The sequence below is a fragment of the Stenella coeruleoalba genome (genome assembly GCF_951394435.1).
Source record: "Stenella coeruleoalba genome assembly, chromosome: 6".
Classification (NCBI taxonomy): domain Eukaryota; kingdom Metazoa; phylum Chordata; class Mammalia; order Artiodactyla; family Delphinidae; genus Stenella; species Stenella coeruleoalba.
In genome coordinates this window covers 118,382,245-118,409,343 of record NC_137151.1, presented here as the reverse complement: position 1 = coordinate 118,409,343, position 27,099 = coordinate 118,382,245, and the positions used below count along the sequence as shown (strand labels likewise).

The 27,099-nt window shown below is 42.4% G+C and overlaps 1 protein-coding gene across 2 annotated transcripts in view; it reads left to right on the top strand.

The window, feature by feature from the left end:
* Nucleotides 1-27,099, top strand: part of DNER (delta/notch like EGF repeat containing) — a 326,041-nt gene that overhangs the window by 180,723 nt on the left and 118,219 nt on the right. For both annotated transcript variants that reach the window (XM_079924540.1, XM_079924541.1), the window contains exon 6: nt 20,928-21,081. In XM_079924540.1, the coding sequence (XP_079780666.1) occupies nt 20,928-21,081 (154 nt within the window). The remainder of the gene's footprint in view (nt 1-20,927; nt 21,082-27,099) is intronic.

Sequence of the window (27,099 nt, the reverse complement as noted above, 5' to 3'; positions counted from 1 at the left end):
CCTGGCCCTCCTGGCCCAAAATAGCTCCCCACTGGCCTCCCTTGTCCTTTTTCTTTAGATCTTGGCCCATTTTTCTACCTGCCGAGTCACAGACTCACTTGAGGATTTGTCCACTGGATGCAACGTTTGTAGTTTTATGTCCCAAACTCACCCAGTGGTTTTCTGACTTTTTGGTCTCGGCACTCCTTTCCATTCTTAGAAGTTACTGAGGAACCCAAACAGCTTTTGTTTATTGGGCGGTTTCTGTTGACATTTACTGCATTAAGTTAAAACTGAGGAATTAAAATATTTATTATTTCATTTAATTAATAGACCCGTCACATGTTAACAAAAATAACCCTGTTTAATGAAAAGTAACCGTTTTCCAAAGCAAAAGAATTTAGTGAGAAGCGAGGCATTGCTTTTACAAATCTCTTTAACATCTGGCTTAAAAGAAGAAAAAAGCTGGATTTTTCCATTTGCTTTTACATTCAGTCTATTGCAATGTGTTGTTTTGGTTGAACTAGAGGAAGAAAATTCAGTCTCACACAGATGTTTAGTTGGAAAAAGGAGAAGTGTTTTAATAGCCTTTTCAGATAATTGTGGATATTTTTCTTTTTTAAAAAATATATTTATTTTTTTGGCTGCATCGGGTCTTCGTTGCTGCACACGGGCTCTCTCTAGTTGCGGCGAGCGGGGGCTACTCTTCATTGCGGTGCGTGGGCTTCTCAGTGCGGTGGCTTCTTTTGTTGCGGAGCACGGGCTCTAGGCACATGGGCTCAGTAGTTGTGGCGCACAGGCTTAGTTGCTCCGCAGCATGTGAGATCTTCCCTGACCAGGGCTCGAACCTTTGTCGCCTCCATTGGCAGGCGGATTCTTAACCACTGTGCCACCAGGGAAACCCTGTGGATATTTTTCTTGAAAATACTTCAAAATTAGACAAGTGACAGATTCTTAGAGGTTAATTGTATGTGGGATGTGGACCATATTAATGCTCTTGCTGTCTGTCACATTAAAATCCATTGGTATGTCTTGCTCTTTGGATCTTCTAACCATGAGTGATTTTTATAACATCACACATTGGTCATTTGGAAAATACTGGAGTTATACAGAGCTTCTAAATATTGACACATTTCATAATACAATAACAAGAAATCACATCCGTGATTGATATCGCCACCAATCTCATCAGAAGAGTCTTTAAGAATTGGTAATCTGTCAAGCTTATAATGGAAGATAAATGTTTTCCAAAATTCTAATTATTCCTTAAAAGTTCAAATTTTATCTCTGATACCAAAAACTATTGGTTGTTTTCCTTAAAGGGACAGGCTCGCTGTGTTCACTGGAGAGGAAATATCTGCCAGAGGGCCAAGTCTGGATAACAGTACTTTGTCTGTTAGTCATTGTTTCAAGGATAAAAGGTTTTCCATGAAAAACGAGATAGTTAGGTCATGGCTCTAACAATCCCATGAGTGTGTTTCTCGAGGCAGCTGCTGGGCAGCAGGTGTGCTGCTTGCAGACCTCCCATTTCATGACAGGGAATGTTAAAAAAAAGACGTGCATTCCCCGTTGAGGTTTCATCAAATTTTAATTTTGATTGCCTCATCCAGGACATTCTAAGTGAGACTGGCTTTTTCCCCCCTCTCCCTGCAAAATGCCTGAAGATGCTGAAGATTCAGAGATCGTTCATTGCTGCAAAGACACGGCTTTGACATGTGGGGAGGTATCAGTAGTGAAAAAGGCACACTGTGTTTTCCTATTATTATGAGATAGTTTTGACCTTGTGAACTCTGTCGACTGAAAAAAAAATGCACAACGTGAGAGTTGTGAGTTAAGTTTTACTGGGGGCAAAATGAGGACTGTGGCCTGGGAGACAGCCTCTCAGAGAGCTCTGAGGAAGTGCTCCGAAGAGGTAGGGGAGAGGTCAGTAAATATGTGATTTTGGGGAAGGGGGACCCGTGCAATCAAGAACACATTTTGGCAGAAGGTTGATGCTACTCACGAGGACCACATGTCTCCGTTAATGATTTTAGTGCTTTTCTAGAGAAAAATTGGGCTCATAGAATCTTCCCCTGAAAATATCTAACTATGAAGGCTTGTTGTGCCAGTTCTTCCCAGAGCACCGAGTGCCTCCTTCCTGGTCTCCATCCCAAACTCCTTTCAGAGTGTGTTGAAGGTCAGTGGCAGCAGTGGTTAGTGACTCTATCCTTCTAGTGCCAGATGGTGAGTGACAAGTTTTAGTTGGCAACCCCCTGATAGGGTCTCGGGCCCCTTCTCCTGAGGTCTGGAAGCCACAGTTTGAGAACCCTTGTCTGGTCCAAGCTTTCCCGCTAACTTTTTTCTCTGGACCTCCTTATTGGCTTTCTGCACTTTTTTTTTTTTTTTTTTTTTTTGCGGTACACGGGCCTTTCACTGTTGTGGCCTCTCCCATTGCGGAGCACAGGCTCCGGACGCGCAGGCTCAGCGGGCACAGCTCACAGGCCCAGCCGCTCCGCGGCATGTGGGATCCTCCCGGACCGGGGCACGAACCCGTGTCCCCTGCATCGGCAGGCGGACTCTCAACCACTGTGCCACCAGGGAAGCCCTGCTTTCTGCACTTTTAACTTATTTTTCTGAACACTCCAGTTTAGTTTGGGACAATTCTGTTTTTTCTCTTTGCCCTTGAAAAGCACTTTGTAACTTTTGTCCCTCCTCTGTGGAGATGGCTTCTTTGTGACAACACTGGTTCAGTTGGCTCAGAGCCAGTTTGACGAGTTCTCCATCTTCGTCTGCTCCTTGACGTCCCTCCCCCCAATGCCCACGCTGGGATCAGCAGCCCACTGTCCCCCGGGTCCCCAAGGCAGAGGCTCTTCTCTTCCCTCCTTCTCTCTTCTTCCTTCTCTGCCAGCAGCCGGCAAAGAGCCACATCCAAAACCAATTGAACAGTCCCTAAAATCCTGTTAAAAGCATAAAGTGAAAGCTGGCTAATTAAAATAACAGAAATCTTCTAAAGCGGCTGAAACCAACCTTCCTGTTAAACACTGTGGCAAGCTTTACAGATAGTAAAGGGGATCAAGGAAATGGAGCAATTGTCTTTCTGAAGATTGACCTGCTCGCCTGGAGAGGAGAAGCTGCAGAATTCACGCCTGGATCCTTGCGGTTGGGAGGACAGTGATGGTCGGGGGGTGGGGCGGCTGGGTAACAGGGAGCAAGGAAGAGCTTGGAGAAGCGGCGAGCCTTGCCTTTTTTTTTTTTTTTTTTTTTTTTTTGCGGTACGCGGGCCTCTCACTGTTGTGGCCTCTCCCGTTGCAGAGCACAGGCCCCGGACGCGCAGGCTCAGCGGCCATGGCTCACAGGCCCAGCCGCTCCGCGGCATGTGGGATCTTCCCGGACCGGGGCACGAACCCGCGTCCCCCGCATCAGCAGGCGGACTCTCAACCACTGCGCCACCAGGGAAGCCCGGAGCCTTGCCTTTTTGACAAGCTTGGCATTGAATGGCAGGGGAGAGAGTGGGATGGTATCCTCAGTGGGAAATTGGGTCCAAAGAAGAGTTTTTGCTTATAGAGTGGTGGATGCATTGAACTGGCATAAGCTGAAGGCAAGAAACGGACAAGATGTGAGAGTAGGTAGGTGGGGTGTAATTAATGGGTGAAGGTCCTGGAGGAGATGGAATCAGGAGAGGTGTGGAGGGCTTCAGAAAAGTGAGTCAAGTGATGTCAGGTGCAGGCTTGACAGAGGTTTTAAAACAAGGTTTTATTTAATTGATGTGAAATTCATATAATATAAAATTAACCATTTTAATGTGAGCAGTTGAGTGGCATTCAGTCCATTCACAGTGTTTTTGCAACCAGGACTTTAATCTAGTTCCAGAACATTTTTGTCACCCCGAAAGGAACGCTGCCCTCATTAAGCGGTCGCTCTCCATCCCTTCCCCCACTCCCTGGCAATCTGCATTTTCTCTCTACGGATTTACCTGTTCTAGATTTCATATAAATGGAATCATACAACACGTGACTGTTTGTGGCTTCTTTCACTGAGCATCATGTTTTCCAGTTCGTCCATGTTGTAGCATGTATCAGTACTTCATTCCCTTTTATGACTGCGTAATATTACATTGTACGGATATACCACAGTTTATTTATCCATCTACCATTGATGGACATCTGGAACGCTCCTGGCTTTTGGCTGTTGTGATTGGTGCCGCTGTGAACGCGCATGTACAGGGATTTATCTGAGTACCTGTTTTCAGTTCTTTGGGGTGTTTATCTAAGGAGTGGAATTGTTGGGTCATATGGTAATCCTGTGTTTAACTTTTGGAGGAACCGCCAAACTATTTTCCGCAGTGGCCAAGCCCCTTTACATTCTTACCAGCGATACACGAGGGCTTAAAGTTTTCCACATACTCACCAACACTTGCTATTTTCTGGGGTTTTTTAAAAATTAATCCTTGCCATCCTAGTGTGTGGGAAGTGGTAGCTCACTGTGTTTTTGATTTGCATTTTCCTAATAACTAATGCTGTCAATAGAGTTTTTTTAAAAAAATCGTATTACGTGCTTTACGTCTTTGAAATACATTTTTGATTTTTCCCATCAAAGCCAAATTCCAGTTATATCCCTTTGTGCAGGAGATTATAAGAGGCACAGTCTTGGTTACAGCAGAAGGAATAATTGCAGACATCATGTGGCCGAGTTCAGGAGCAGTGGCCCCTGGGGATTCCGGATTGTTCTGCCTCTAGATTGGAGGCAAGTGATTCTGCTTGCCTGGGCCACCTTGAATACTGGTCTAGGCCAGGTCAGTGCTGGCATATCTGCTCAATCCCAGCTTATCATTGGCATGAAAACCATTTAGAAGCTTGGTTTATTTCTAGGGAATGTGAGATAAAGCAGATTCAGAGAAGACTGTACCCTAATCTTGCCTCGACTGGAAACTGACCAGGAGCCCACCATCTCCATGGGGAAGGGGTAGGACAGGCATTACCCCAGCACCTGTCAGACTGTCATGAGCCATCGTATGGCTTTCTTCCCTCAGACTGCCTTTTCCTTGTACTCCAAGAATAGTCCCAAGAAACCTGGCCCAAACCTGTGTGTCTTTTACTCATCAGCAATGGGGAACTCATTCTGTGCTCAACTTCCTTTCACATTTGGACTTTTGGAGGCTAAGATAGCATTTAATTGAGCCACAAGCCTGTGTCCCTTCCAGGTTCACACTGGAGGAGAATTTCTAGATCAGTGATAATTCTGCAGTTACAAACAGGCTATTTCCAAGTCAATAGAGGATGGAGAAACTGGCTTGGAAGGGAATGAGAGAGCTCTCCCTGGAATACAACAGCTGCTCTGTATGGAGACGCAGAACAAGTTGACTGCAGTCCCCTTGGCGTCATCGCTGCGCGTGCAATCGACAGTCTTCTCTCTGCCTGTGGTTGGTTTCCACACGGTTCTGGGCAGAAGATTTGAGCTGTGTCTTAGCCTCAGACAGAGGTGACTGTGTGTTATGTGCAGGGCCATTTAGGGCTCCAGTGTGGAGGGAGAGGTGCAGAGGATGCTAGTGTGATCATCTTCCAGGAGTCAGCAGAGGCCCTGGCAAATGTGGACAGTTCCAGAGCTGTTCAGAATTCAAAGGTCATTATTATGCAGGACATCAGAGCTGTCATTTACACATCTTGCTTTCACACGGTCACAACGCTTTGGCAGGAGACTGGGGAACACGAAGCACATGAACAGAAATACCCACAGCAGCTTATACAATATTATTTATATTTTCTCAAAATAATCATGCACGTGTTTAGGTCTATAGCTGTAGAAAAAGTTAAAACATTTCGCTTTTCTCCCTTCCTTCTATCTCCGCATTATAATTCAATAAGTGTTTTCCCAGATTCGCTGGTGTGATCTTGGTTTGTCTTTCCTATTAACCTTTTCCATTTCTTTATATGCTTTCTTCGTTACATTTTACCTCTATTCTTTTCTTCGTTATTATCTGGTCTCAGTTTGTTTTAGTATATGTTTCAGTGCTGGCAAGCAAAGTATATCAGGTGATCACCATCAAGTGGTGTCAGTAGCAGAGAATTGAACAAAGTCCTAAAAGTCAAGAAAATTAAACATTGATGCAAGAGGCATTAATGGTTAGTGGAAACTAACATATTAAAGGAATGGGTTATATGCCATGAAAGCACCTGCTGAAGTGATGAAAGGACAGTCTGCTGCAGAAGTTTTGTAGGGGTCTGGAATGGAAGATGCGTGGGGTTAGTTAGGACTTGGATTAGGTTAAGGAAGGCTGCTCCACAGGCCAGGGTCACAGACTGTGCGAACTTGTACTGGAATCTGGTCACCCTTCTTTTAGCTTGAATTGTTTTCATTGATTTTTAAACCAAAGTCTGATCTTCTATTTTAAGGATTTCTCCACACATGGAAGATTTGGGGGATAAGAAAAAAAGATATCCTATTGCGATGCCTAAAATCAGACGCAGCACCCTAATTTGACTTTTGCCTGAGGGCTATTTCAAGTTGCTAAAATAAATAATACATTCGAATTTATTTTAGCAACTTCCTTATTTAGATTAGTATAATATTATTCTTCCATTTTTATCACAAGAACAATTCATTTTGCAAATTAATCAAAAACACCGCCTTCCATTTAGCTTGGCTGAAATTCACCAGATGCTCATGAGACATCAGTTCCACTGCTGTTTCCTGGTGGAAAGGATCTTCCATTCATCATGTCCTGTGACATGACATTTTCCTCGCTGGAATTTTTGCGTGGGGATATTGAGGCTCTTGGGATGACTTAATTTTAGTAAGGGTTGAAGTTTTACAATTTTGTAGTGCTTCCAAAGGTACCAGCATTTTAGTTTTGTTTAGATCATTGAGAAGCCTGTGGAGGCTTACTTTTAGTGTCTAGCTGGAGAGAGAATTCAAGGCTGCACCACATATCTGTGTGCTTAAAGAGAGCACATGGTGTCTGTACTCGGTCCAGGCGATGTCAGTGTGGGCTTCTGCGTCTGTAGAGACCATTCTGATGAAGTGGGAAGCTTTGTGGCCCGGTGGAGGCCAGTGGACACGGGGCAGTTCAGGAGTCAAGCTCTGACTCTGGCATTTACTGAAATGACATCACTTAATTCCCTAGAGCCTCAGTATCCCTGTCCGATATTGGGAAACATGAAGTGTCCATATCACAGGGCCGTGGCGCATGGGAGACCTTGGGAGTACAGGCCTGTAGAGGTGCTGGAGAAAATCCTAATGGAATTTAACATGGGATCCTATATGTGCAAGCATTTTGTAAAGTGCTTCATAAATAAAAGGTGACATGGTACACAGACCATAAAAGTGGCATCTGTTGCCCCCATCGAGAGCCACCTTCCTGTGGCCCTTGTTGCACTTGGCATTTCAACCCTGTTATCCTTGGACGTCTCTGCTTCCCCTCATCCTCTTTTGAACTACCCAGGGATGCTTCTGGCCTATACAACAGATTTTAACTGACTTCAGCGGTAATCATTTGGGGCTAGACTCACGTTTAATTTCCTTCTCAGAGTTCTCATTTTAAAGGATAATTGTTGGGAGAAAGTTGATACTTGAGTTTTTTAATCCAAGTCACCAGCATATGCTCTACATACTAGTGTTTTCTGTTTTATTTTGTCTTTAAGATCTGTGCTGTGACAAGAGGGGTGCAGTTGGCCACAGAAATGGGCAATCAGCTGTTTGTTTTACTTCTTACCCATTGTTTCCAAGCACTGCTTAGCTAAATGTATTTTTAATTTTGCGGTTAAAAAACAAATTTGTTGGCAAATACCAATTTTAGCCAGAAATACTCATGAGTGTATAATTGTTGCCCAAGAGGAACCCTGGTAAGAGGGTCTTCTAAAAAAGAGCGAAACCATAGTTACCAGCAGCAGTAGTAGTAGGAGATACTTTTTTTTTTTTTAATTTATGAGGGTTTTTAACTTCTGAACTGAAATTTTAAAAAAATACTTTAAAAAATAAAAGTATAGCTAGACATTGGTACAATTTAGTTGCCTATTCTGGTGGACAGAATACGGTGGGCTAGGAGTGTAGACTTAGTGTAAGATTCAAGGATATCTAGGGAGGTCCCTTCATCCCAAATTTCCTTGACACACCAGCCTGGCGGGGATGGCCGGAATCCTGGTGTGTGAGCTTAATTCCTTGTAATAAAGGCATGATTTCCTGTTTAAATGCAAATGTCCCTGAAATGGTATCACATTAAGGTATTATCTGTCATTAAAACTGGAATAACTTAGCTTAGTCAGGGGCTGATTTTAGTAGGAGAGAGAAGAGTAGGTAATTCTAGAATCCAGCTGGAGGTGTTGGGTCTGAGGGGGACCTGGGTTTGGGGAGGTGAGATTTGTCAGCAAATCAGAGTCTTGTGTTTGGTTTTCAATTCTTCCTACGTTTAGAAACAGGGGAGGCTGGTGGCATTTGAGCCATACTTCTGAGACAGATGTTATGCCAAATAAACAAAACTAGTTTTATTTTAGAGGAGTCTGAGAAGCTTAAAAGTACTCATCCGATGCCATAAATGACCTTGAGCCCCATTCTGTAGCTAACGCCCATATATGCCGCTCTCAGAGAAGGCAGGAATTCGGGCTAGCTCATGGAATTGTTTTCCTTTCCAACACAAGCATTTAAAAATTATAATTAGAGAAAATTATTTGAGATTGGCTTCTCCACTGGGCACTGTCCTGTATGACAGCACTGCTAGGTGTACCAGCCTTCATCAAGCCTGTGCACATGAACCAGGAAGTGAGATTAAGGTTCTTTCCAGCACTTACATGAATCTGTGCTTAGCCCAAGGATTTTCTGTGACATGGACATTTCATTACCACCCTCTGATGACGGCAGTCCTGAGGCTCTAGGGAATTAAGCATGCGATACCTTTCTTTTTCCAATAAAGAACCTAAACCTGATATCCTATGCTGAGTCATAAATGAATTAGAAAAGAAACTTCAAGCATCAAAATGGTTCAAATATAATATACTAACCAAGAAATTGTTGGAAGGATGATATGAGCAGCGTTAGTGTCCTTACATTAAAAATTTGTATGCAGATTTTCTCTGATTCAGAATTGGAGGATTAAATTATCACCTAAAAGAAATCGCTTCTTGAGAATATTATAGATTAATAAAAACTGTTTGAAAGCAAGCAAGATTCACCTTGCCTGTGAACTTAGCTAATTCTTTTGCCATCCCTGAGCTAGATCGTTTGCTGAGTTTCTTTTGGAAGTTGTTAGAATGATTCTTTTCCAATTATCCTGGAGAAACACATCTCTTAGATATAACCTGCCTTTTGTTCAGTGTTAAAATCATGAAAGCAGCAAACATTTAGTGAGATAAGATTTAATTAAAATGAATGATAGGACCTTCCCACATCTGCTGGTGTTACTTCAATTTGTGTGAGTGTAAATTCAATAAAGAAAAACATCCCTCAGATCAGGGACTCTATATAAAGGAAATCATTCGCAATAAGATGGAAAGAGAGTTTTTTCCCATTCAATACTGAAGAGATAGTTTTAGTTAAATGCCACGGTGTGGTGTCAGGGATCATATAATCAAGACAGACCTCTTGGAATTTAGGCTATGATACCAATAACAATAAGAAGAGGAATCTTGATTCATGTGTATATTCTCATTTCAGTAGGAGAGCAAGGGGCTGAAGAATTGCATTCACCCTCCATAAGGAAGGCTGAACTGATCCTTTATAGCAACTCTGCTGTGGTTTACTTTTTTGTCTATTTGCAGTCTCTCTCTTTGGGTTGGCTTTGTGACTATCCACAAAAGTACGTAAACTGTAAAATAACCTATTAAGAGGAAAATAGATCTGAAGACCAAGGCAAAGGAGAATTCTAGGTCCAAGAGGAAAGTAAACATAGGTTAAAGTTATAAATGTGCCGAGGAAGGCTCACGTACTGGCTAAAGATAGGAACTGGGGATGCATGTCGGGTTAGCCGTGGCCCGTGAATGTAATAGACCATGTATGTGACGGAGCCCAAAGGGGTTCCATCCCCTTTGGGGATGGATGGAAGATGGAGGGAAGAAAGAAGAAAGAGAAGCCACACACGAGACAGATGTTCTGGGAGAGAAGCCATTGAATGAGTGTCCATGAGGTGGAGTTCTTCAGGTTTGTCTCCCCATTTTGGGGTCTAGAGTGTCCCATGGTGACAGAGGTCTTGAGAACTCTATGGGTTATCCCCAGAAGAACAAAAACTGTCACTCAGGAATGATCTATGGATAGACCCAGAGCCATCAGAATGTTTGAACAGTCAGGGCAGGAAGCTGGGGGTTCTCTATAGGGATCAGGTGCTGTACCTTTTACCTGGCCAGGTAGGTGCAAGTGCACCTCCTGCCTGGTCTCCACATCCATTTGAGCACCTCACCTTCCCTGTCTCCAGGATTTGTAAAGGGCCAGTGCAATCTGAATGGGAAAAAAGAGGTTGAGGGTTTTGATGATCTTACCCAAGCCTAATTTCTAATCTCCACTTATATATCCTGGTCCCTGAATCTAGCTTGTGATTTGATTTGCTGATTTTCATCACCTGACTCAAACAGGAACTGGGAAGAGGGACCAGTCAACCACTTAGTCCTCCTGTGTCACTGATGCAGTCATTTTATCTGTAAGTGACTGTGCTGAACTCCTTTGTTATTGGATAGGTGTTCTTGAATATCTGTTGTATCATTGTAGATCTTACAACAGTTAAAATTTTAAAGCCAACAACATAAATAAAAGAATCTCTGGTTATAGCACATCTCCTTTCATTTTCTTCTATTATTACCTGAGGTCCAATAGGAAACAAAGTCATAAATAATGTAAATTTCTTGCCCAAGGTCAAAGAGATGGAAGAGCTAGGAATAGGATCTCAACAGGCAATGTAGTATTTTTTTCTTACTAAGCTACATGGTCGTCTGTGGTTCACTTTGACCGTAGTTTCTTTTACATAAAGGGGAGATCCTGGAATCAGATTTCCTGGGTTCACTTTTTTTTTTTTTTTCGGCGGTACGCATGCCTCTCACTGCGGTGGCCACTTCCGTTGCGGAGCACAGCCTCCGGACACGCAGGCTCAGCGGCCATGGCTCACGGGCCCAGCCGCTCTGCGGCATGTGGGATCTTCCCAGACCGGGGCACGAACCCGTGTCCCCTGCATCAGCAGGCGGACTCTCAACCACTCTGCCACCAGGGAAGCCCCAAATTTCTGTTGTTTAAGTCACCCAGCCTGTGGTATTCGATACTTTGTTATGGTACCCCTGGCAACCTAATAGGGAGAACAGGAAAGAAACCCACTAGGAGGTTGTTAGCACCTCAGTGTGGCATGGAATCACTTGGTGGAGGACAGTGGGGATTTATGGCTTATTTGGGACTGAAACCCAGGTCCATCAGATCTAAGAGCGGAAGAGGCCTTTGGAGGTCAGCCCCTTCAGATTCCCACTCAGTGCATAAACGCTGCCCTCATCCCCTTTCTCAGAATGTCATTTGAACTCTGCCCCTCGTTCTCTGTAATTTAATTTCTCGCATTTCTCAATATGTTAAATTGTAAAAATGTCTTTACAGTGATACCAAATCTGCCTCCCTCTGCCTCTGACTAGCAGTGTGACATTGAGCAAACTGCCTAAAGTCTCCAATCTCTTCCCTCATTGGTGAAATAGAAAAATCATACCGATCTTGCAAGACCGTTGGGAGGATTAAGTGAATCCTTACGCGGTACTTGGCATATGGCGGGGGCTTTCTTCAGTAAATGATGGTTTTGACCCCTGCCATGTCCCCACTGGCTTTCCATCTTTGGAGAAAGCTATCAGTGGTTTATCATCTTAGCTTTACATTTCAAAATATAATTCGTAGTGAGTTTTCCTTCTGAGGGAACTTGAAGAAGACGTTGGGAAGGATCTCTATTCTTCAAAGAATCCTTCTCGTCAATAATTTATACATCAAAATGTCCATTTCATTAAAGCTTTTTCTTTATCATTTTCTTTTGATGTAGCAAAGGAAATAACTAGAAGGCTAAATTGATTTTTAAAATAAGAAAGTAGGATGGTATATCATTTACTTGTGGGATCAGGCTAATTTTTTTTCAGGGAAGTGCAATGAAAGATGAGTTTTTAGTGACATCCTTTTGTTTTTTTTTTTTTTTTTTTTTTGCGGTACGTGGGCCTCTCACTGTTGTGGCCTCTCCCGTTGCGGAGCACAGGCTCCGGACGCGCAGGCCCAGCGGCCATGGCTCACGGGCCCAGCCGCTCCGCGGCATGTGGGATCTTCCCAGACCGGGGCACGAACCCGTGTCCCCTGCATCGGCAGGTGGACTCTCAACCACTGCGCCACCAGGGAAGCCCAACATCCATTTTTTTTTAAAGTCAAATATTACTTTTGTTAGTGGATTAGGATGTTGCAGCAAATAAATACAGAAATGTGAGTGAACTGGAGATTGAGGCTGATTGCATGGAAATCTTATGCCTAATTCCAGCCACGCTCAGAGTGCTGAGAACACATAAGTTGTTAAGTTGCATGGATGAGGTTGGAAACTGCTTGTGAACATCTTCATTCCTCCAATCCATACATCCAATTTTAGAAAGAAAGTTTTTATAAAATTTCCTGAAAGACATTTACTTTCTTCACCCTTGAGCAATCCAGTAAACTACAAAGTCTTTTGGAAGGAAAGAGTATGGCTGTCTCATTCATTATTGTTTCTATCGTTTAGAATTTAATGTTTAAGCCAAAGAAACGATTTCTAGGAATTCTTGAATGTCGCGTCTTGCATTCAATGTTTAGACGATCTGCATGTTTCTAAGCTTACTTGAAAAAAATGAGCTACTACATTTGAAATGAATGAACCCAAATAGAAGAGCAATAGCATATCTAAGACTAATGGGAAAATAAGATTATGAGCTATAAGCAATGAGAGTATGTTGTTTAAATTAAATGTGAATAATAGAACAGGGAGACCCAGCCAATGGACAAGAATCTTAAAAATGTAATTCATAATGAGCTTTCCTTTGAGATGGCTCACTGTGTTCCCAACAAGAGGCAACAGTTTGTCTCTGTGGCTGGGCTCCAGGTGTTCCTGTGTGGCCTGGGCTCAGGAAAAGGCATTTATGAGGACTTTTACATCATAAATAGAATTCCCAGATAGTCTCTTAAGTTTTATGTTAAAATAATCCTTTCTGTCTCTTGAAATACTAAATCTGGACTTAGTCAAAGGCTGAATTCTACGTGTCTAAGAGAACTTGCAGGACTGATCTTCTGACCCTTTAGTTACAGGCCACCTGTGTTTAAGGAAATAAAAATGTGCACTATGGTCACTGCTTTTTATCAAGGTTTTAGTGTTTGTCAACTATGTAATTTCAGACCTGAATGACCACCTGCTGTGGTCCCTAGAGCTGGAAGAATAAGCTCTTGGCTTAGAAAGACGAGGATGAGGCTTCTGTGGCCTCCATCTCCACAGATTCAAGGTCAATGCAGTTGGCATGATGGGACAGCTCAGGTTAGAATCTGACTAATGCTTCATTGTTTCATGAGTTAGACAGGATTCATTGCCTTCCTTCCCTGAAGTCCTCGTAGAGCAGTATAAGCACTCTGTCAGGGGGCTACAGAAAGCCCTTACTGGGGGGATCATCTTCACGGACAATTGCCGCTCCGTTAACTGGGAGCAAAACGATTCCAGAGCTTTGCGACGTTAGGAAACAGGCTCTACTTCTTGACCCTGCCGTGTGTGGACTCCTAGTTTAGAGAGGTCTTCCGAATGTTTCCGCGTAGGCTCTGTAAGCAGGAATTCTCTCCCAGCTGTGGCCTGGGCTGGCTGTGCCCTGCTCATGACCCTGGCATGCTGGGCAAGCGGAGAGGTAGCCACGCCTTCCTTTGGCCTAGGAATGGTGGAGCCTTCTCTTCAAGATAACTGGACTGTTCAGAGGGGAGTATGCTCCGTTATGTGATTCATATTGTCCACAGCAGAAGACACGTCAGTCCCTTAGGGCAGGCAGAGCTTTTCCTGGCACTCGGACGTGAAATGAATTTCTGGAGTGGGACTTCATGTACGGGGACGCGGTGATGTGCACACAATGTTCTCCACAGCGTCCCTGCAGTAAACGCAATAGCACATCCCGCAGGGAGGAGCTGGACACAGGATGCTGAAATGTGATTCTAATGTTTCAAAGTTTTATCTTTCCTTTCCTGGGATTTAGCCAGACTCTTAAAATAAAAACAGCGCATTTTTTATTATGGGAAATTTCTACATGCATAAAAGTAGAGAGAGTCATTTGGCAAACTACCATGTCTGCATCGCCTAGTTTCAGCAATTATCGACTCATTAGCTAGAATTTTGACCTCGCAGATGTTCAGACATTTAACTATGAATCGCCCAGATGTTGTTTGGAATCAGGCTGATCCATGCCGGAAGTTGAAGTTGGCTTTGCGGGTCTGTTAGGTGGGAGTGGCTTAAATCATCTCCTTTCCATTTTCAGAGGTTTTGGTTTGGAATTGTCCTCCTAATCCTTGTTCCAGCATCCCCTTTAGCATGAAGATGTGGATGAAGAATGTATAAGTGGCTCTGATTCTGATAAATCACAAGATCATCAGAGGTAGACAGGGAAGTAGGAGACGAGGACCCTTACCCTGCACAGAACTCTCATGCAGGTCTACCTTTAAGGAGCAGACTGTAAAGTCAGCTTTATTCAGTGAACACTCAAATGTCTATTATGTATGCAGACATCAAGGACCTCCAATTCTGGTGAAGAATCGCCCAAAGTTTCCAAGTCCGTCCATGAGTGATTAGGTACTTTATGTACAAGAGATGCATTCAACCCCCAGGAAGGAGGTTTTTACTCTATTTTGACACATTATTTGAATAGAGTTGGTATTTTTCTTAAGGCTGAAGGAAATTAGGATCAGTGAACCCAAAGAGCAGTCAAGAGGCTGGTAGGGAAGACAGCCAGACAGCAAGGGAGGAGGTGGAAAAACTACAGATACCTGGAGCTGGAAATAAAATACTACTATCATTGGGGGTCATTTTAGAGTAAGGGTGAAGGACGTCCCCACATGGGTCTATGGTACCCATAGATCATCACGGTGATGATAGGATGATATGCAGCTGTGAGTGGAAAAGGACTTGGAATTGGATGATATTGTTTTAAGCCTTGACCTTACACTTGCCAACTGGGACACCTTAAACACTTTATCTGACCTCTCTGTTGAGTCTGTTCTCAACTCCTAAAATGGATCTGGGAATACCCACCTGACAGATGTGGTGAAGATTAAAGAGATAATTCAATGTGAGCAAGCTCTATAAACAATGAGCTTCAGTGTCTAGTTGGCTGAGTTTTTTATGTTCACTGATGTCACTGGGACACCAAAAAGAGATGTATATTTTCTGTATACTTTGTTTAAGGGAGAAAGTAAACAAAAATTGCTAAATTCTGACTCTGAAAGAGAAAAATAAAGCTCCTCAAAAAGCTTCTGTCTCTGGTCTTCCCTGGTGGCTCAGTGGTTAAGAGTCCTCCTGCCAGTGCAGGGGACACGGGTTCAATCCCTGGTCCGGGAAGATCCCACATGCTGCGGAGCAACTAAGCCCGCGTGCCACAACTACTGAGCCTGTGCTCTAGAGCCTGCAAGCCACAACTACTGAGCCCGTGTGCCACAACTACTAAAGCCTGCGTGCGTAGAGCCTGGGCTCTGCAACGAGAGAAACCACCGCAGTGAGAAGCTCACACACTGCAACGAAGAGTAGCCCTCACTCGCCGCAACTAGAGTAAAGCCCGCGCACAGCAACGAAGACCCAGCACAGCCAAAAAACAACAACAACGAAAAACCCTTCTGTCTCTGGGATGATTTGTTCATGACAAGTAGGCTTTACTGAGAGGTGAAAATTGCAAAGGATGAGACAGAAAAAGTAAGCTGGGACCAGGTTGCCAATGACCTGTGTGCCATGCGGGGGAATTTAGATTTATTTGTTCAGAAATTTGGCTCTTTATTTTGTAAAGTATTGAAATATAAAAATACAAGAAAATAAGTTAGAGTCAGAGAAAATATAAATTAAAAAGCGATAGCCTAGTTGGAAAGCGGAAACAGTCATCTAGGTCACAGAGCCCTAGAGTGTTGTTAAAACTGAACTTCTAGTAGACTCTGTATGGCAGCCACATCAAAAAGGAAAAAAAAATGAGCAGTCGCATCATCTCCATCATTCATGAGGACAAAACGTCAGTTCTTATGACTAGTAACACTTTTAAATGAGTGGATTTTCTTGGGAAGGAATTTATAAATGAGGTAGAAAATGATGTATGGCCTATACGCTCTTGCCAACGTCCTCATGGTAAACGCAGTAGCAGATTTTAAAGGGATGTTTCTTATAAGACCCTTCTCTTCCCCTTCCTACCTCATTTTCCCCACAGCATTTATCACCGAATTTATTATTAATCATTTCGTTTGTCAGTCACTCCCACTAGAATATAATCTCCACGAGAGAGTCTTGTTCACTTTTGCGTCCCCAGAACAGCGCCTGGCTCTTCCTAAGTGCTCAATATATATGGGTGAATAAGTGAACGCAGGTATGACTGCAATTTTTTTAAGCTAGAACTTTTCAAAGTAAGCTTCCTACCGCTGTGTGAGAAAGTTTCATTACTGTACGAATGGAATATTTGACTTCAAGCTATTGAGAAAAACAGATTCTGCATTGGTTTTTAAAATTAATCTCTGAGGGTCATTTTTCATTTTACTTGAAAAAATATTTTTACCTATAAATATATAATAATTTTGCAAGGAAGTCCCTCTCTGTAACTTAGCTATGCTACTAATTTTAACTAAGTCCATTTTGTCTCTTACGCCAGTTAACTCAGTTGGGCATAGGTTACTGCTATCATAGTCAGTGGGTTAAACTCAAGGTTGATAGAATAGTTTATACATCAGTGATCAAACACAGGTTTTTTTTGTTTTTACAATAAATACGCTAAAAACATAGTTTCCTAATAAATATTTATGGCCCCTTACAAGTCAAAGTCTTGAAGCTATTTAAAAATCCTTTTCATATTATAGGAAAGCTCTTCATTCTTAGAAAGTAGACTTTGGAAGAAATCTAACTCTGTGGACAGCGTGACACATAATACGCAAAGATTTAACTAAAATTTTATGGTCAAGAGTATGTAAACATTTGTTAATCTTCTTCCTCATTCATCAGTCAAAGTTTTAGAATCAATTCAGTTCTTTGCTTGGTCAAAAGCAATTGTTTCAACATTCTCTTAAGGTTTCTTTCAAGCTTCCTTCTTAAAACAAAATGTGCGGCTTTCGTTTTATTTTTCAATTCATTCAACTACACTTCAATTTAAAAAGAAAGTATATATATATATATATATATATATATATATATATATATATAAATTCAATCAGTGCTAACTGAAAGACATTTGATTTGGGGCGTTTAATAATTTATTTTCACAAGTAACATATTTTCCATGGAACTTGCCAGATGAATTAGATGCAAAATGTATCCCCCAAATGACCAGAGAAATTCATCTGAAAAATGGAATGACTGGATACAAACCAAGTAATTTTTAGTGGACAGCTGCCAGAAATAGTCACATGGAGTAATTTACTATGACGCTGAGGCCCGGTTTGGAATTGTGCCTGCTGGGTATGCACAGCTTTTACGTTCAAAGGCGATCACAGCTCTGCAGATGCACAAGGGGCTCCGGACAGCCTCTTGCAAATATCAGCGTTGTGCACTGTTGTCCATTTGAGCAAGGACAAGAGTTTCCTTAGAAGAGAGATCTATTTTTTAATTTTTATTTATTCATTGAAGTGTAGTTGAGTTACAATGTTGTGTTCTGGTGTACAGCAGTGATTCAGTTATACATATATGTATATGAATTTTTTTTTCATATTCTTTTCCATTATGGTTTATTATAAGACATTGAATATACTTACTTCCCTGTGCTATACAGTAGACCCTTGTTTATATATAGTAGTTTGTATCTGCTAATCTCAAACTCTTAATTTATCCCTTCCCCACCCCCTTTTCCCTTTGGTGACCATAAGTTTGTTTTCTATGTCTGTGAGTCTGTTTCTGTTTGGTAAATAAGTTTGCTTGTATCGTATTTTAGATTTCACATATAAGTGATATCATATGGTAGCTGTCTTTCTTCTTCTGACTTACTTCACTCAGGATGACAATCTCTAGGTCCATCCATGTTGCTGCAATGACATTATTTTGTTCTTTTTTATGGCTGAGTAATTTTCCATTGTATATATGTACCACATCTTCTTTATTCATCTGTTGATGGACATTTAAGTTGCTCCCATGTCTTGGCTGTTGTAAATAGTGCTGCCCTGAACATTGGGGTACATTATCTTTTAAAATTAGAGTTTTCTACAGATATATGCCCAGGAATGGGATTGCTGGATCCTATGGCAACTCTATTTTTAGTTTTTTGAGGAACCTCCATACTGTTTTCCATAGTGGCTGCACCAATGTACATTCCCACCAACAGTGTAGGAGGGTTTCCTTTTCTCCACATCCTCTCCAGCATTTGTTATTTGTAGACTTTTTAATGATGGCCATTCTGACCAGAGCAATATAATACCTCACTGTAACTTTGATTTGCATTTCTCTAATAATTAGCGATGTTGAACATCTTTTTCATTTGCCTGTTGGCCATCTGTATATCTTCTTTGGAGAAGCATCTGTTTAGGTAGAAGACAGAAAAGGAGTTTCCTAATTACAAGGCTGCCTTTCTAATAGTCCTTAATGAGCTTTTCCCAGCTTTCAACTACAAAGTCTATACAAACACACAAAAGGGGAAAAAACTCACAGCATCAAGAAAAAAACAGATAAGAAGTCAACTATTGCTAGAATGCAGAGGGAACTTCCGTTTGCCACAAGGAGGTATGAGATGATAGAAACAGAAGGCAGAAAATTTACCTCTAACTTAAGTAGAAAAAGCCATTGCTTTTATTCCAGTTGTTCTAGTTTCTAAGATATAATTGATGAGTGTGTCCTTAAACCAAAGAGGACTTGATTGTGCAGTTTATAAGGATGTGTCCTATTCCCTTAACAACAACTACAACTTCAACTAACAAAAGAAAGACACCTACATAAAATCTGGCTCTTTTGGTTGAGCTAAATATCATGTTTGACTGTCCGGCTTCTTGGTTGGTTGCTGAGGTCAGAGTTCCATCCACTCCTGGTTTAGTCGCTTGTGACAAGGGGCATCCTCTTATGGTGTAAACTATGATCTCACCATGCAAGGGACAGCTTTTCTTAGAAAAGGAGTCTGTGGGTTAGGGCAAGTTAGATGGAAGCCATAGAAATATAACTACAAATAGAATGCAGCCATAAAACAATTTTACCTAATGACTCTGTGGGTTTTCCTTCCAGGAATGTAAGGAGTCAATAGTAGGGAATTTAAACATTCAATTCACATACTGATAGGTTAGAGATAAAAAAGATAATTTTTAAAAATAGAAGCTAAAGTGGCATTTGATAAAATTTGATCATTGTTCCAAGCATTCTACTTAGTGATCAATTCTACAAACCTCCCTTTGAAATCAAAATGATTCTGGATGTGCCACCAGTGTAACCGTGAGGACTAGAGAAGAGAAGGTGACATTATCATGATTTGCAATTGATGTTCCCTTGGTTTTTTGCGGGGGGGGGCTTGTTTTATCCGAAAAACTCAAGAGAATCAACTAAAACCTCTGACCTGTAATGAGAGCCCAGGGTGATGACAGGTAACCTAACGTTATCACTTTACATGTCAGTAATAATCGCTAGCAAGTATCATGGGTATTCCAAGAAAGAGGTGAGGAAAGGATCTCATTAGCAATAGCTACAAAGAAATCTAAATATTCAGGAGTAAATTAATCAAGAAATGGACAAGAACTATAAAACTTGATTAAGAGACAAAAAAAAATTAGAAGAAGACAACCCTTTTGTTTTTTAAGAGAAAAGATGTTATGTAGTGCTTGGTGGGGGCGGGTGGGTACAGGGTGGGATCCTGAGTTAACAATACCTGGAGGAGCCCAGAGAGTCTCTGTAAGATCAAGGGCAGGGGGCTGGGTCCCCCACCGCCTCCAGAGGGAGGGAGGTAGGCAGGGCTGGGAGAGGCTGTGGGCGGGGCTTTGAAACACCTGCCTGATGTGTGGGGCTTGGGGAGAGCTGGGAAGGGTGCTTTGGTCTGTTTTGTTTTTATTTTTTTATGCAGTAAGTTTTATTTATGCCAGTCTCCTTTGCTTCCTCCTCTCCATTCTTCATGAGAATCGCAGTCACATCTACGCAAGGCTTTGGAGCCGGATCTGTGTTTTTTTAGATGCATCACCACCCTCAGGCCAGCATTAGGACGAGAGCAGGAAGGCTCAGTTTTATTTGGATTTTACAAGTGCCTCAGAAATGAAGCTTCCAGTCAAATGCAGTTCTCTGGGTCTGAGTTATGGTCTTTTACTAGTATAACAAACCAAACCGAACGGTCCTTTTTATTTTCCCTTACACTCAGGTCATCTGCGTGGCTGCACACTGAGCCTCATTTACGAGTGGTTTGGTAAATTCCCTCAGTGATCTGGAAGGGTGGGCCCCGTGCCACGTTTCATGATGCTTCTGTCGCAGGCCCTATCTCTGCTGAAGGATTTCATCTGGAGTGACATCTAATTTAATGACTGTAGCTCAATATATCTGCTCTGGCATAATTCTCATTTCCATGTCAGGTCAACAAAACTTTATTTTTTGCTGAAAATAATTATTCTTTCCATTTATGGTTTAGGAAGGTTGAAAACCATTGCGATGCATATCAATAAAAAACATGTTTGAAATTAAACTGTAAAGAAATAGACTATTTTTTAAAGCTGTGATTTTAATCAGATCATGATATAAGTGATACGATTAAAATACTTAGTGTTGGTATAATTATAAAAATACGTGGTACGTTTGAACTTTGAGTTTCACAGTCAACGCACACATTTTAGGGGACTCAAGTAACATACACCATATGTTTGTGTTTTAGGCAACTTTTTCGTGTAACTGTGATGATCAGTACACGGGTACTTTCTGTGAAGAATTTGACGCCTGCCAGAGGAAACCCTGCCAGAACAATGCAAGCTGTGTTGATGCGATTGAAAAGCAAGATGGGGGCAACTTTACCTGTGTTTGCCTTGCTGGTAAGGTTTCCATAGTTAATAGTTGCTCTGTGTCTCTCTGTAGAATAGACACTTATTAATTAAGGATGGTTAAGCATACATCGTTGGACAGGTGACTTTAAGGTCTCATTTGGCTCCATCAGCCCATGCTGATGGGAATGGAGGAAGGAAGTTCCTATGGGGATAAACACCATGTTCTTTGGCTGGCTTTCTCATGTTGATATGCTTCTGTCTTAGCATTCCACCATTTTCATTCTGGACTAATGATATTCCTGGTCAAATAGAGACCTGGATGTTTCAAAGACAATTCTGCAAATATGTACTGAGTGTGGGCTGGCGCTGTGCTGAGTGATTATGCTAAGTAACTTAAGAAGAATTTAGGCTAAACTATGCAGGGTGTTAGGTGATGCCACCCAATCCTCTCATTTGTGTTCATTTCCTTGTGTTCATGTGTGTTCATTATTCCAAGTTCTTGGAACACCATCCTGCACAATGGGGCAAGTCGTTAATATTCCTTGGTTAGTATGGGGGATTCATTGATCTTACATGAGACTTTCAGATCCTCAGAGCACAAAGAGTGCCTCTTAGGAGAGGGCAGAGGACAACAGACTTCTCTTCTCTGGCAGTCATCTTACTGACTTACTGCTCAGCCAACTCGGTTATAAACCCTCAAGGAGCAGGAGTGGCGTTTTATTGGGGAACATTTTGATACAGCTGTTTTGATGCAGCTTAAAAGCAAACACCAAATTACTCCTTTTTTATTATCAATATCATGGAAAACTGGCATCATCTTTCTTTTTCCATCTCAGCCTGTTGCCAACATCTGCCACTGGGCAGGGATTCAGGGTGATGTAGGAGCTGGGGATGGAGTGAAGTGGGAGTTGGGGTGATTAAGTGCTCATTGTAAGAAGCAAGGCCCATCCATGCAGAAATTCATAAACAAAAGAGTGAAAGTCCTTCACTCATCTGTCCCAGCCCAAACTCTATAATAAGGGTAGGTTAATAGTTTGATATAGTTTTTCCAGACCAGTGTGTGTATGCGTGTGTGTGTGTATTTCCCTTGCAGATCAGATGATTAAGTATTTTTCTATATATTTAAAAAAAGTGATTATAGTATACACATGGCTCTACAACTTACTTTTTTCAGTGTATATTTACCAGTAGATCATACATATCTTTCCGTGTCAGTGCATATGGGGCTACCTTATTCATTTGAACGATTTCGTAGCACATCTCCTAAATTTGTATCTCCAGGTGAGACTACTTCCTACTTGCCATCTCCATTCAGATGTTCAGGCCACCTTAAGCCCAGTCATTCCAAAACTGAGTTCATCACATCCCCAGCTCCACACAGCTCAGCTTCTGGTGTTCCATCTATTTCTACAAGCCAGACATCTACAGGTCACCCTAAGTGACCCCCACCCTCTGTCCTTTCTGCCTCCAAGTGTTCTCCATCTTACCACCAAAAGACTTTGCAAATCCCCCCCCTTCTCTGCAGCCCCGCTGCCACTGCTCCCAGGCTAGCTGCCTTTGCCCCTTGTCTGTGTAACTGAGATAACCTCTCACTCTTTCTCTGTCTCCTCTTGACTGTGCTGTGCCCTGGAACCAGAGTGATCACGCCAAAGTGAGCCCTGGCTTTCGTTATGTCAATGCCCCCAGACTGTCCATTCTCCTCGGTGATTATTTTCCAGTGCCGATCTGATGTAGTTGCTTTCCCATTTAATCCCCTTCTTCCCATCGCTCTTGAGATAAAGACCAGAATCCTCATCCTCTTTCTCCTCCGTGATCTGTAGCTCACTCGCCTTTCCAGCCCCATCTCACCCCACTGCTCACCTTGCTCTGGGACCAGCTACCTTGGCCTTTCATCTCCCTGCCTGCCTGAGCTGCTGCAGGACCACCTCCCCGTCTCTGTGCCCGGACAGCTCTCTCTGCTGCCTCCCTTTTGCCTGGTTTCTATTTTGGACCTTGTTAAATGCCCCCTTTCCTTGGGACGTCTCAGCTGAATGCTTCAGTCTAGGTCTCCTTCCCTTTTCCTCTTTCATAGCTGGGCGTTCCTTTCCTTCTCAGCCCTCATCTGTTTGCAGTGGATGTGTACACATGTGATTCTTTGATTCCTGCCTGTCTTCCCCCCCAGAGTCAACCCTGTGAGAGCAGGACCTGAGTCAGTTCCGTTCACCATTGTGTCGCACCGTGTCTGATGAACCCGGGACGCTCAATGTGCTGATGAGATGGATTAATGAACGAGTATGAACGTGGCCTGATGTTTTAAACCACTCCTCTATGGATGGGTCTTTAAGAGAGTTTCAGTTTTATTTCTCTCTTATAAGTGATGCTAGGACGAATAAAGATCCTTCTATAAATAGCCTCAATCAGGGCTGGTAGTGGAGCTCGTCACTGTTAGGACTGAAATGATTTGTTTGATATTTTATTCAGGTCTGTTCTCAGAGGAGATTTCTCTAGTTTTAAAGGAACTCAGGTGCATAGAATTGGAATGACCATGATGCTTGGTTCGTGATACTCTCTCATCTTGTCCATAGCGTGCTTTTCTATATTCACTTAGCTATTTTAATACGCAGTAATCACTGGTGGAGACACCACCAAAACCGGAAGTTCAACCTGATGACTAACCGTATAGTCTCCTCATCAGCCCATCCCTCGGTGTCCCTTCCCCATCTAGAGCCAACAGTCACCCTGAATCTTGAGTAGATCCGTCCTTTGTTTTCCTCTTTATATGATCTTAGTATTTACATGTTTTTTTTTGTTTGTTTGTTTTTTCTGTTTCTTTTGCGGTACGTGGGCCTCTCACTGTTGTGGCCTCTCCCGTCGCGGAGCACAGGCTCCGCACGCGCAGGCTCAGCGGCCATGGCTCACGGGCCCAGCCGCTCCGCGGCATGTGGGATCCTCCCGGACCGGGGCACGAACCCGTGTCCCCTGCATCGGCAGGCGGACTCTCAACCACTGCGCCACCAGGGAAGCCCCCTTTTATGTCCTCTTTAAGAAAATACTTTCCTTCCTAAAGATCTAAAAGATATTCAAGTATATTTTCTACCAGGCATTTGAAATTTTTGATTTTCAGCAAAGTATTTAATTAATATGAATTTGATTTTTGTATCTATGGTTTGAAATTGGGATATTTTATCTTCTACTCTAACTTTATTTTTCTTCTTCAGAGATACTCCATTTCTTTAAGTACGTAGTATATGAAACCTTTACACTGTGCCCCCTTCCCTAGAAAGCAGCTGCTAGAATTTGGAATGACTGGATACTTTATACATTTTTAACTGTGCTTACTCTCATTTTAGGCATTTCTGCACTGTCAGTGTTTAACCGTTGATTTGAAATTTCCAGAAGCACTGTAAATTATTTTTTGCTTATTAGTGGGGAGAAGAATTTCACCTCTGTCATCTAAGATGATTTAATATCCTCCACGTGGATAGCACCTCATGGCTTTTTCTGGGTGTCTCCAGGTGGCACATATAGACATACAGCATTCTCCTTGGTTCTTCTAATAACAACAGTAACAATAAAAATAGTACTTTGGCTTTCAGTTAGCTTCAGGAACAGAGAGTTGCACTCTAAGAATTGGATTTTGATAATTAGACTCAGGGACAGTTTGGTGATTTCCAGTAAGTTCATTAGAATGGTGCTGGAAGCTGAGATATGGCAAACAGATCTTGATTTACAAAGTGATCATCTTTTATTTCTTCTATCAAAACAACAAAACTATAACACCACATTTGTAAGTTGCTATTGTTTTAATAAACGACTTTCTAACAGTTGTTCTTCAATTTCCTGAATATTACAGGTTTAAATCTATCCAGTTTTCATGAAATAACATACAGTTTCATTTTAGAGATACATATCTTTGTATACTGGTCCCAGTTTAAACAGCTTTACATAATCTCCGCTGACATTTACATCATGCTGTTTTCTGGTTCTTGAATGGCATAGAGTTTGCATACAGTTGTGCATCTGTGAGAAAACCCTAGCACATAAAAGAAATTCTTTCTTGTTTAATAGAAACGTAAAGCAGCTAGAGAATCACAGCAGCTATTTAAAATCTTTTCTGCTCTCCTTGAATCTGTAGCTCTGTCTTCATCTCTCTCACCTTCTACTTTATCCAAAGGTGACCTCACATCGGCTGGGGTCTCTCAGACATCCTGTTTCTATCAGGGTCTCTCTGACTTCCAGTAGCAACTTCACTGGCCTTTCCTGGAACTGGGGCTGTGGGATTCCTTCCCCCATAGCCTCCATTTTTCCTCATGCTCTAGGACATCCCAAGCAGAGGTAGAAGAGATCTAGGAAATCTGGCACCTAACTGTCTCTTTGCTCAGCTACCTCCTGACTTGTTCCTGCAGTTCTCTTAGGCCGGTTTCTACTTTATCAGTTCCCACGTCCTGTGGGAACAGCCCTTTTATAGAGCATCTAGCTCTATCTCTCCATCTGCTTTTTTTTTCGTCTTAACATTTTTTTTCTTTGGCTGCACTCCACAGCATGTGGGATCTTAGTTCCCAGACCAGGGATCAAACCCGCACCCCCTGCAGTGGAAGCCCGGGGTCCTAAACCACTGGACCGTCAGGGAAGTCCCTCTCCACCTGCTTTTTACTGTAGTATACACACACATGCACACAAACACACAGACGCGTGCACACGCTAATGGCTAGTGTCTATTCAGTGTAACCACGTGCCAGGGCTGTGCTAAGTGCCTTCCAAGGCTGCGCTTTAGAACAATCTCCTAGTTAAACACTCTTAATTATACCATTTTCGTAGATGAGAAATCTGAGGCACAGGGGATTTTGTAACTTGGCCAAGAATATTAGAGGGACGCTGGACTGTAGTCACACACCAATCCCCAAATCTCAGTGGCTTCCAAGCAGAGGTTAAGTTTCTGCTGTGTCGTAGTTGGATGAAGGCACTTGGCCTCCAGGTGGTAACTCAGGGATCTGGAGGGTCTTGTGTGATGCTCTGAGACGAGTGCCTGGACGTGTCGTTATGTCACTTCCGCCACATGCCGTTTGCCAGAATTTGGTCCCTTGGTCCCTAGAGGTTTTGCCTGGGAAGAGGAGTCAGTGTGGCGAACATTCTCATGGTCTCCGCCGTGCCAGGTGCACTTGCCCACAACTGTTGGGGCTGAGGTTTGAACCCAGGTCCTGCGCTGGGCTCCCAAGCCCATGTTCTTGGTCATTTTATTACACTCTTTTCCTGTGTGTGTAGCCGCACTGCGAGCTGAGGACTCTCCTGGTACAAACATGTGATTCAAAACCATGTCATGCTTTCAACTTTCTCATATCAAACGGGACTCTCCTTAAGAGGAGAAATACTAGGCCATTTTGCCCCAAAGCGGGGACTGGATGCTTGAAAAGAGGCGTTTTCTATTTAGTTGAGTTCTGAATGTCCTTGAAAAGCTTATGTTTCCATAGGAAAGCTACATTTCCTTTGTGGGAAGAACTGTTTCCAGGTTAATTAACATCAATTAATTGACCTCTGAAGCTCCAGATATGTGCCTAAGAACTCTCTAGCAGTGGGAAGTGTGCTTCCTGTTGAAAATTTATCACTGTGCTTTCATGTTTGCAAGTCTGATCATGAGACATGATCTTGTTTGATGAATGAATGAATTCAAGCCAGGTTCTTGTCACCAGAGAACAAAACTTCCACAAGTCTTCACAGAGACGTTGTCTTGATGCAACACTCATTTCTCTCGAGAAGAGAACGTTTCTTGGAAAGGAAAACTATTATTTTCAGCAAAGAAGCTTCTGCTCCAGATTTGCTAATATGTTGGTGTTTTGCTTTAATTTCTACATCAAATGCCACTACAAAGAGGATTGTTGAGTCATCGGTAATCCAGAAATGTATGAATATGGTGTGTTGGATGTTGAGTGAATTAAGTAATAAACTCTCTGCTGTAGTTTCCGTTTTGATTTTTACTACAATTTCTTGGAAGCAGGAGGTGACTTTTTTTTTTAAATAGTAAAACACTGATGTGTCATCTACATGTGTTGCACAATATAAGATGAATTATAGATTATGGTCAATCCAATT